General features: G+C 37.1%; 1 protein-coding gene across 2 annotated transcripts in view; it reads right to left on the bottom strand.

Annotated features, from left to right (window-relative positions):
- The window catches only part of PHTF1 (putative homeodomain transcription factor 1), a gene marked incomplete at its 3' end in the record, with an annotated part of 66,248 nt that overhangs the window by 37,072 nt on the left and 16,932 nt on the right, over window positions 1-12,244 (bottom strand). For both annotated transcript variants that reach the window (XM_082833802.1, XM_082833801.1), the window contains exons 4-6: window positions 7,071-7,140; window positions 6,438-6,596; window positions 597-753 (exon numbers count right to left, since the gene is read on the bottom strand). In XM_082833802.1, coding sequence (XP_082689928.1) covers window positions 597-753; window positions 6,438-6,596; window positions 7,071-7,140 — 386 coding nt within the window. The remainder of the gene's footprint in view (window positions 1-596; window positions 754-6,437; window positions 6,597-7,070; window positions 7,141-12,244) is intronic.

Raw genomic sequence — 12,244 nt, 5'->3', positions numbered from 1 at the left:
AATCTACAGATACTCTGAGAAAGATGACTTTTGTAAGATAATACCATGTATATCTAAGAAAACTTTAACAGTTCCAAACCCCACAAACGGCACATAATCAATAAAGACTAGACATGAATTCAATGTGTAGAAAAGTTAAATCTTTATTAAAAGTTTAGAACACTTAGAAATCCATTCTTTTTACATATTATTGAAAAAAGGTAAAAATTTTAGTAGCACTAACCTAATGTACTAAGACCCTTGTTTATAGTGAATTTTCACCAAATTTTGAGACAATTATGAAGAAGAATGTTTTTCATTAAAATCATTATTTAAGGTAAATTTTGATAAGGAATAATACAGTATAGGAATTTTCCTTTTAAACAACGGTACTGAATGACAAACCCCCATCCCCCTTGGATTAAAAGTTCATGACAAGGTTTCTAAGCATCAGGGAGAAAAGTAAAAGTAAAGCATTTGGGGGTTTTTTTTAAGCCAAAAAAATAATGAAAAATATATGCAAAAGAGGAAGATTTTGTATTAATTCACTCAAAGATTTTGTTCTTCAATGCCTCTCCCAGAAAATACACAACCAAAAGTGTAATTTCTCATCTCACCTTCTTCTCCGATTTCCATTGTTTCCCGACGGCCTTGTTATCTGAGTAGACACAATTTGACAGTGGACAGTTCCCATGAGTAACATAAGGCACAAGGGTCCAAGTACTTCACTTACATTCACAATAGGCATCATAAAATAGAACACGAGTGCTATAACTGAAAAGAAGAGATTTCAAAGTGGAAAGCATTAGGGCTTATCTTTAAAACCAATTCTAATAACTCTACAGATTATTTCTCTAAAAATCTATCATTTAAAGAAGTATACAAATGAAAGCACATAATTTTCTACAATACAATCCACCTGCACATTTGCTGAGTGAAAACCTGAAGCCCTAGATCACAGAGCAAGTGAAGAATGATGTGTCCAAAGGATCTGCCTTTCTGGAAATATGACAATCTAGATACTCTGAAAGACTTTCCAGCACAAAACAACTAGATACCGTATAACCCTCTGCACAAAACAACTAGATACCGTATAACCCTCTGCAGTACTGCTCTGCTCAGAGACCCAGTATTCTCCAGGGCCCAGAGTTATATGTAGCAATTAACACAGCTGCGATTTGAACCAAGGCAGCCAGGTTCCAGAATCCTTATTCTTTTTTTTTTTTTTTTTTGGCCAAGGTGTGGCATGCAGGATCTTAGTTCCCCGACCAGGGATGGAACCCATGCCCCTTGCAGTGGAAGCATGGAGCCCTAACCACTGGACTGCCAGGGAAGTCCCAGAGTTCTTACTCTTAACTGTCATGCTACGTTGCCTCTTTGTATGTGAGCATGAAATGTCCAAAGAAAAAAGTAATGAAAGAAACAGAAAGATATCACAAATTATCTCCCAAAACTTCGAGATACAATTTTACAGATTCGTTCTTTCAGACTTTGACATAAAGATAATTCTTGTGCTATACAAACTTTTCTATGTGGAGAAAAATTAATTCCATTCCCTAATACCCTGATACCCAGACATAACAACAATAGCACCAAAACAATAAACTATAGACCTTGCTGACTTGTGAACATGGATATAAATTTACCTCTAAAAAGTAACACCATGAAAGCAGGGATTTCTGTCTATTTTGTTCACTGCTGTACCTAGATCAGTACCTGGCACATAGTAAGCACTCAGTATTTGTTGAATGAATGACTGAAATACTATCAAAGTAAATTTGACAATACAGCAAAAGAATAATTCACCAAGATCATATAGGGTTTATGCTAGTAGGATAGTAGGAAATCTTTCTCAGAGCCTAGAAGAGTACCTGGCACAGACATGTTAGGCACTAAAGGAATCGTTGACTGAGACTTAACTGATGTAATTTAATAACTTAACACGATGTAGTTTTGATCGCATGCATATGTATCATCTCAATTGCCAATTGTGTAAAAGGTCTGTGTCCCTGATTCCTGGGAGGTAACCCTAAACCCTTGGAATTTTCCAAATGATGAAGTATCTTTGTTATTCATGGTGGGTCCCTTGGACCACAGAGGATAGTTTATGCCAATAAAATGACTAAGGATAGGAGTAGCCACACCAGAAAGACCAACTATGGAATTAGAGGGCTGGGGCTTTGAGCCACACTGTATCAGCCTGACCTTTGGGGAGGGAATGGGAGCTAAAGACTGAGTTTAACTCCTTGGCCAGTGACTCAATCAAACATACCTACATAATAAACCCTCAATAAAAACTCTGGATACCAAAGCTTGGGTGAGCTTCTCTGGTTGGCAATACCTTGTGCATACTGCTATCCCTCATGGATGGAAGGGTAACACATCCTTGAGGACGACAAAAACTTCCTGATTGAAGACCTCCTAGACTTTGCCCTATGCACCCCTTCTAATTTGTATCCTTCTGCTACAGTAAAACTATAACGACAGCATTTTCCTGAGTGCTTTGAGTCATTCTAGTGAATTATTAAGTCTGAGGGAATGAGTGGGGGACTCTCAAAACTGTAGCCAGCTGGTCAGAGTAAGGGTAGCCCTAGGGACTCCCAAAGTAAGGCTGGTGTCTTGGGAAGGGATGCGCCTTTAACCTGTGAAGTCTGGTCCAACTCTAGTAGTGAAAAAGCATTCTATAAAAATAGACATTTGTTCCTGATTTGTAATTAATCTTAAATGCCAATCTTTTCTAAAATACTAGGAATATAAAAATATGTCCTTAACATGCTAAAGAATATAAATAAGTAGTGCTTGCTTTGGCAGCACATATACTAAAGAATATATAAGTAAAATCAACATGCATCATATTAATGAAAACATTCTGAATAGGAACAAAACATTATGATCACTCTTACTGTTATCACTTAACACTGCTCTGAAAATGTTGACTAATTCAATACAAGTAAATGAAATGTATGAAAAAAGAGGAGACCAACTTTTCATTATGCCAACAATATGGTTGTATAATTAGAAAATCTGAGACAAGCACCGAAAAACTATTAGAAATAATGAGAGTTTAAAAAGTGGCTGGTTATAACAATCTTAAGTATAAACTAAAGGCTTTCAAATGTAACAGGAATCACCAGTTAAAACACATAAAACAAACAAAAAAAGCCTCATACCTGCAGCAGCAGCAACAAAAATAAAAACATAAAATATTTTTCTTTAATGTGGAAGCCCCCAAGCATCCTCTGATGGATGATACACTTAAACAAAATATGGTATATACATACAGTTGACTATTATTCATCCTCAAACAGGAAGGAAATTCTGACACATGCTACAAATGGATGAATCTTGAAGACATTATGCTAAGTGAAATAAGGACAAATACTGTATGATTCTACTTATATGAGGTACTCAGAGTGGTCAAATTCATAGAGACAGAAAGTAGAAGAGTGGTTGGCTGGGGGTAGGAGTAATTGGAGAGTTATTGATTTATGGGTACAGAGTTTCAGTTTGGAAAAATGAAAAAAGTTCTGGAGATAGATGGTGGTGATGGCTACCTAACAATGTGAATGTACTTAATGTCATTGAACTGTATACTTAAAAATAGTTTAGATGGTAAATTTCATGTATATTTTACCACAATGAAAAAAATATTGAGTTTAACAAGATCTATGCAGGCCTTATAAGAAAAAAAAATTCCTACAAAGCTTTACAGAAAGATATAACAGAAGACTTGATTAAAAGGAGAGATATATCAGGCTTCCCTGGTGGTGCAGTTGTTAAGAATCCTCCTGCCAATGCAGAGGACACGGGTTCGAGCCGGGAAGATCCCACATGCCGCAGAGCAACTAAGCCTGTGCACCACAACTATTGAGTCTGCACTCTAGAGCCCGCAAGCCACAACTACTGAGCCCACATGCTACAACTACTGCAGCCCGTGCGCCTAGAGCCCCTGCTCCACAACAAGAGAAGCCACCGCAATGAGAAGCCCACGCACCGCAACAAAGGGTAGCTCCCGCTCACCACAACTAGAGAAAGCCCGTGCGCAGCAAAGACCCAGTGCAGCCAAAAATAAATAAATAAAATAAATTGATTAATTAAAAAGGAAAGATATATCAATTTTCTCCCCATTCCCTCCAAATATATCTATATCTATATTTTGTAGTGGGGAGTGGTGAGAACGGAGTTCCAATCCAAATTCCAATTTTTTTTTTTTGGTCTTTGATCATGATAAAATAATTCTAAATTATTTTGCAAAGAATAAGCAAGTAAGAACACCTAAGAGAAAATGTTGAAAAACACAGAATAATAGAGGAATACTTGTCCTGCTCAACATTACTACTCATTAAATGGCTACAGTAATTAAAGAAATGTGACACAGATATGAGAATAACCAGACAAACTGATGGTGCAGAATATATAGTCCGGAAATAGACCATGGTGTACACGCAAATTTAATATATATAATTTATCTCAGTAAGAAATTCTTTAATAACAAACATGTGGAAAAATACTTAACTTCACCCTTACAAGTGACCAAAGAAATGCACATTAAACAAGTAAAATACCAATTTTCGTATATCAAATTAGGTAACAATTTTTAAAATTATGATAATGCTAAGATTGTGGTAAAACAGAATCCACTACTTTCCAAAAGAATTATGTCACCAGCAATTTCACTATATGCACTAAAAGCCTTAAAACGTTTACATTCTTTGATCTGTTAATTCTATTCCAGAGAATAAATTCCAAAGAAATAATACAAAATTTGAAGAATTTTGTTCATGATGGTATTATTAAGAAAGAACTAGAAACAACTTAATGCTCATTACATGGGAAGAGTTATGTAAATTATGGTACTTTTATATAATGGACTATAAAGCAGTTATAAAAAGTGTTTACGTTAAATCCTTATGATAGACTCATACAGACATTAAAATGATAGTTTGAAATGATGGTGTGTCCACATGATGTAATATTATGCAGCAACTAAATGACAGTTATGAAAACAATTCAAAAAAACTGACACAGATAAAAGAAAACAAAAATCACCCCAAATCCTTTCACCCTAACCCAACCTTCACCTTTCACCTACTCTTTGTTCTAAGTCATGTCTGTTTGCTCAGGTATAACCATATCTACGCTGCCCTCTTTCAGAAAGTGTTCCTGGTAGGCAATGGAGTATATTAAAGAGCATACACTGGGCCCCTGCACATAGTGAAAAGAGAAAAAACATCAGGTAGTGACGTGTAATACAGAAATTAACACAGACTCCTGTGACAGTGACTGAGGGGTGGTACAACTACTTAGAAAGTATAGACAGGGATGGCCTTTCTGTGAAAGTTACATCTGAGCACAGATCCTAAAGATGACAGAAAAGATAGCCACAGGAAAAGCCTTACGATTGTTTCAAACAGAAAGAAAAGCCCTGGGTGAGGAATAGAAAAAGGCCTTATGCCTAGAGTAAGCAAGGAGGAGAGTAGTAAGACATGGCATCTGACAGGTTAGCAGGGGACAGATAATGTAGGGCACTGGAGGCCCTGGTGAGGAGTTTGGGTTTCTATTCCAAGGGCAATGAGAAGTCACTAAAGCGACTTAAAAAAGCAGGAAAATGACATGGTAGGGTTTCCATTTCAAAAGATTTCTCTAATTGCTGTGAAAAGAGTGATGGGCAGAAAGAAAGCTCTGAGTAGATGCTATTCCAGTGATCTAGGTGAAGGGATGGTGGTGCTGTGGACTATGATGGTGGCAGCAGAGACTGGGATAAGTAGCCAGGACATATTCTGGAGGTCAAACTTACAGACTTGGTGACAGATGGAATATGAGGGTTGATGGTAGAGTAGAACAGGAAGACAATTTTTCGCTTGAAAACTGGGTAGCTGATGGCATCATTTAATGAAATGGGATAAAACCTAAAGGGGAATAAGACTGTATAAAAGAAAAGATTGTAAAAAAAAAAAATCAGGAGTTCCATTTTGGATATGATTAAGTTCAAGATACCTATGAAATCTCCATATGGAAATGTCAAACAGGCAGCTGTATTTACAAGCCTGAAGTTCAGCAGAGAGATCTGGCCTGAAAATATAAATTTGAGAATCACCAGTATATCAATTATATTTAAAGGTACAAGGCTTGATGAGAGTACCTAGAGAAGAGAAGAGAATCCTGATCCAACCTAGAGGTAATCCAATATTCAAAGGTCAGACACAGGAAAAGTTTGAAAAGGCCTGGCCAGTGAGACAGGCAGAAGGAAATTCAAGAGAGAAGAGTTAGACAATCATGTTTGCTCTCTCTGAGCAAATAAATTTGAGATGATCTCCAAATGGTGTATGTCCCTTCGTTTCTTTGTACGTGAAACCATCAAATGAAAGGGTAAATGTAAGAACAGTAAGGTCTGCATGATCTGATAGCAACAGCGGCAAAAAGAAACTGTCATAGTTTATCCCAACTCCTCCAATTACCTTGCATGAGGTAAAGCAGTAGCAGCCAAACAAAGATTCTTAAAGAGGTAACCTGAATCCACCAATTGCTGAAAAAGGGAAAAAATACAACTCGAACAAGCCCCTTCCGAGTCAGAGATGTCCACGGAATTTCAGGTTTGGCTTTGGCAAATGTTGAGCCTTTAAATATACAATAAAACAAAACATCAAACATTTATGTACACTAGACTAATGCTCACTTGTAACACTATATTAAAAACAGGTGAAAGCAAAAATCAGCACATAACCTGTTCAGTGAAAAAGAATCCTCTTCGATGTTCATTATATATACTAACTTCTTGCCTCAATCACTAGGACAGGAGCTCAAAATAAGTCAGGCTTGTTTGAACGGTATACAATATATTTTTCTTCATTACACAGCAGCAAGTCTCCAAGTTCATCTCTTTCACCCTCATGGAAACCACGTAATTTACATAGCCACACAGTATAAAGCAAAGGCGAAAAAATGCTAAAGCCTGAATGATGCAGGAAGAGCACTACTTTGGGAAATTAAAGTATACCATCATATAGGAAAGATATCCAAAAAGAATCTTTAGTACCACTATGAAATAATATAATCATATACCTAAGAAACAAGCCAACTTTAGAACTCACCTCTGATTAAGTCAACATCAATCAAGTCTGCCTTTATGTGACCCATCTTTTTTGGTTTGTTTTTGAAGCCCTAGAATAAAACAAAACAAAAACCAGAAATAAACAGCATTTTAAAAGCCCTTTTAAAACAACAGCTAAATTTACGTTTCTTTTTCCCTACACCTGACTCCCTTTTTTACTTTAATCCTAATGCTCCTTAAAGGAATCTGTCATTAATATTTGTTTTAGTTTTTAGTTTTATCAAGTAATGCATGCACACACTTTTATCACCTTTAAAAATAATCAAACAGTACCAAAAGGTCAGTAAGTGAAAAACAGGTAGTCCCCTGACCCACCTTACCTCTCCTCCCAATTTCATTCATTAAAAACAAATGCTTTCATCTTTTCTTAGCTGTTTCTCTTGGTATTTACTTACATAGGTCTAAATAATATGTTTATACTGCTATTTTTCAATTTATTGATTTTAAAAATCACCTGTGGGGCTTCCCTGGTGGCACAGTGGTTGAGAATCTGCCTGCTAATGCAGGGGACACGGGTTCGAGCCCTAGTCTGGGAGGATCCCACATGCCGCAAGCAACTAGGCCCGTGAGCCACAGCTACTGAGCCTGCGCGTCTGGAGCCTGTGCTCCGGAACAAGAGAGGCCGCGACAGTGAGAGGCCCACGCACCGCAATGAAGAGGGGCCCCCGCTCGCCGCAACTAGAGAAAGCCCTCGCACAGAAATGAAGACTCAACACGGCAAAAATAAATTAATTAATAAACTCCTACCCCCAACATCTTCTTTAAAAAAAAAAAAATCACCTATGAACTCCTAATATAGTATATGAGAATTTACCTTTCTTACACTACTAATTCTCGCCTCCTCACTTCCACCCCAAAAACATATATCCTCACAATATAGTCAATTAATTTGTGACAATAATAATATAATAATAATCAGTAGAGTATGATCACTATGAAATATCATTCCTTGTTCACTCTATTTATATGCTTCCTTTTATATGCTTCCTTTTATTCTATGAGGTCAGTGAAAATATTTATCAGTTTCCAAATACTCAAATGCCAGAAAATTAATCAAAGTCCTTTTTTTTCCTTAAAGAAAAAAAATTCCTGGAAACCCCCTTCCCAGGACCCTCTTTCTATCTTGCTGCTGGAATTGGACTAGCTGCTCTCTGGGCCTGTTGCATGGCTGTAATCCCAGAACTGCTCACTCTCATCCTGACAATCCCCTTCCCCCCTCTCTGTGTAAGTCCTTATTTGCTGTATCCATATCTTCTGGGAGCACATTCCTTCCGTAGTTTCCTGAGAAAGGGGTCACAGAAGACAGTGTTTTCAATCCTTGCATGTCTGAAAATGATTTCATTCTACCCTTATACTTGATTAAAAGTTACCCTAGATGCAGAATTCTAAGTTGTTAATAATTTTCCCTCAGAAATTGAGACACTGTTCCATGGTTTTCTAGCTTCCAATGTAGCTGTTGCAAACTCCAATGCCATTCTGATTCCTGATCCTTTGAATGTGAATTGTTTCCTTCCTCTTAATCCTCACTTTATTCATGGTGTTCAGAATGATGTGCCTTTTTTTTGACAGAAGTGACATTTATGATAAAACATGTATTTTGTTTTATCACATAATTATATGCCTTGATTATGAGTCTTTTATCATCTATTGTGCTGAGAATCCCTTCCATATAGAAATACATGTCTTTCAGTTTTAGGGAAGTTTTCTTATAATGTATATTTAAATTTCTTCCCTTTTAAGACTTTTGACTTTTCTCTCCTATTTTCTACCTCTTTTGTCTTTCTGTTCTGCTTTCTAGAAATTTCTTCAAATTCTTCTATTCCATTTTTCATTTTGATTCTTTGGGTTCATTCCTTTCTCTTCTCTTTCATCCTGGAAGATTTCTTCAAATATCTAGTAATCATTGGCTGTCCACTTATATATTAGAATGAGGAGTTAAAACCTGATGGACATTTTATTTCAAGGTATATACCCAAGAGAAAGATATATAAATTTCACTAAATAATGTGTACAAAATGTTCCTAGAGGAATTATTTATAAAAGCCCCAAATTGGAAACTACCCATCAACAACAATCAGAAATTGCCCAGCGGTAGTAGAACAGATAATAATTGTGGTGCTATAGTGAATAAACTGCAATTATGCAACAACATGACTGGATCTCACATACATAATATTGAACAAAAGAAACGTAACATTGAACAAAAGAAATTAGACTCAAAAGTGTATGTATTGTATAATTTCATTTATGTAAGCCTCAAAATAGGCAAAACTTAACCTATGGTGCTGCTATAGTAGTAAGGATACAGGTTACCTCTGTTGGTAGCAGTGACTGGAAGAGCATGTGATGGGGAGCTTCTGTGTTACTCCTAATGTTCTATTTCTTGATCTGAGTGTTTATCACATGGTTATGTTCAGTTTGTGAAAATTCCTCAAGCTGTACTCATAATTCTGGGGTGGGTGGGTGTGAGTAGAAGTCCCCCACTTTTCAAAAGTTTGCTTTACACCATTTCGCTTTTACAAAAGACCTACATTAGTATCTGTCTTCGCTAACCGAAAAAAATCCAAAGAGGATTTTTACTTTTCCAAACAAAGATGAAGAGCATGAACAGCGTTCAGTGATCTCAGGGAGCTCTTACAGAGGCAGCACACACCCGAGCAGGGAGAGCAGCACCACCAGGCTCCTTCCCCAGGAACACACTCAGCATTTCAGCATCAAGCCCCCACAGCTTTGAAAGATGTCTGTGAGCATCTGTGCTGCATTTCGATGTATTTTGTGTATCTGTTAGCAAGATGTGTCCTATGGTAATTGCTTCTTCACAATTGCCATTTCGGCTTACGAAAAGTTTCATAGGAACACTCTACTTTTGGATAATGGGGGAAACCTGGTAACTCATATTCACTGAATATGTTTTATTTTATTAACACATAGACAATGGTTTTACAGGAAAAACTCGGGATTTGAAAGTCATGATAACCTTGCTGTATATTATGACTCAAAAGCAAATTTGTGAATTATCTTTTGTGTTTAAAAATCCTGGTTTGGGGCTTCCCTGGTGGCGCAGTGGTTGGGAGTCCGCCTGCCGATGCAGGGGACGCGGGTTCGTGCCCCGGTCTGGGAGGATCCCACGTGCCGCGGAGCGGCTGGGCCCGTGAGCCATGGCCGCCGAGGCTGCGCGTCCGGAGCCTGTGCTCCGCAACGGAAGAGGCCGCAGCAGTGAGAGGCCCGCGTACCACAAAAAAAAAAAAAAAAAATCCTGGTTTGCCTAACAGTTTTGTTTCATTACGATTAATAAGTATAACTGTTTTAAAAGATGAATTTTAATTTCGTGCTCAATCAACACTTGTACATGCTAGTTCCTGATCAAGTTTTTAAAATTAGATATTTAACCATTAAAATTATTATAAAAATTAAACGTTAGAGTAATTTGCTATTTCTCTAGTCTAGATATTGAGCCAATATTGATCTTTGGTTCTGTTTAACTAAAAGATGCAGCCAAACAATTTCTTTAAAGTGAACCCTATGTTTCTATCCAATTAACTACAAACTGTAGATTTTAACAAAAACAAAAAAAAAGTTTTAAAACTCTAAATGTAATAAAATTAAATCTAAGAAGGAATCAAATTTTGATAATTAGACATTTCAGGGGCAAAAATAACCCTTTGGAAAAAATATGTGCACTAATTTTTGAAATATGCATAATATTCATGGAAATAACAATGATCTTGTACTACATTTGAAATCAGAAATGAAAATTTTAAAAGTAAAGATATCACTGTATTATATTCTAACAGGCATAGGCCTTGTGGGCATTTGCAGCAGTACTATTCTAACTAAAGAAGCTTAAAGTGCCTTAACTTTAAAGCCACATTAATTTTTCTACTTTCTTTGCTTTCTAGACTTTTCACCTACAATGTTATAGAATCAGAATTAGCATTATCTAAAGGTAAACACCAAATTAGGAAAACCTCCCTCAGCAATAGAAACACATTCATTCATTCACTTAGTCAACAAATATCCAATACGTTTCTTCCGTATGCCAGATAAGCTACTTGAGCTAAGCACAGAGCACTAAGGAAGTCAAAGCACGGCTCTATCTTCAGAGTGTGCACGCACAGAAGGGAAAACAGACAATAAAGCCAAATGTTTGAGGGTTCCTCAGGAAAACACCCCCTGAACTTCCCTCACCATTTTTTGGACAAAAATCATTAAGAAATTTATGACCACCGTTCTTGAGCCAGATAAGACAGTCGCTAGATACTTTTATATGTGTCTGTGCTGAGGAAGAATAAAAAACACATGCCATGCTTTTGTTTTAGGATCCTTCTGCTTGATCCTACATATTCTACAGTATGTATAGTAAGAGGCAAAATGTGCACAGCACTACTCTAAGCACTTTACATAAACTTATATTAATTTGTTTAACTCATTTAGTCCTCACAACTGTCCTGTGAGACAGGCACCTTTATTATCTTCACTTTGCAGATGAGGAAAACAAGGCACAGAGACTCTAACTCGTTCATTCTCACTACAAACCACTACACATCCTGTCTCTCACTATACAGTACAAAATGCATTCCTAATCAATGTAGGGAGAGATTTTGAGATAAACAAGATTGCATGCCTCTGAAAGGTTCCATGGGATTAATAAACCCTGGGAGCTGTGAGTGAATTTCCTTATTGGCCACAACCCAGGGCCACAACCTAGCAGCCCACAATAAAACTGCAGGAGAAAAGTGGGATACCCCTGCACTAGTTGCTAGAGCAGTGGTCTGGAAATTTTCTGCAGAGCCCAGCTACTGGCTGTATTCAGCCCTCTCTATTGTTTGCTCCCCACAGAGCTGTGTAATATCTTCAAAGCTCAGAACCACCTGACTGATGTAGTTCCTACTTTTAGGTAGAGGGACTAAAGCACTGGAAATACTGCTGCAGTATTGTTGGACTCCATGTTTAAAAGGGAATAAAAGACAAGGGAAACCCTGTAACACATCTCTCTCTCTTAGTGTGCTGAAATGTCCATTTTAATGCCACTGATTCTATACTACAGTATAGTAGTCGGGCACAAAGAGAGAAGTCACCTGATTTAGAGCAGATGATGAACAACAAAACAACAATTACAAGGCAAGTACAGCACTATAGGAATATGTGTAAAGG

This window comes from Leucopleurus acutus (genome assembly GCF_964270905.1).
Source record: "Leucopleurus acutus genome assembly, chromosome: 2".
NCBI lineage: Eukaryota > Metazoa > Chordata > Mammalia > Artiodactyla > Delphinidae > Leucopleurus > Leucopleurus acutus.
Note: the sequence above shows the minus strand (reverse complement) of the source record. Positions and strands in the feature narration are given on the sequence as shown.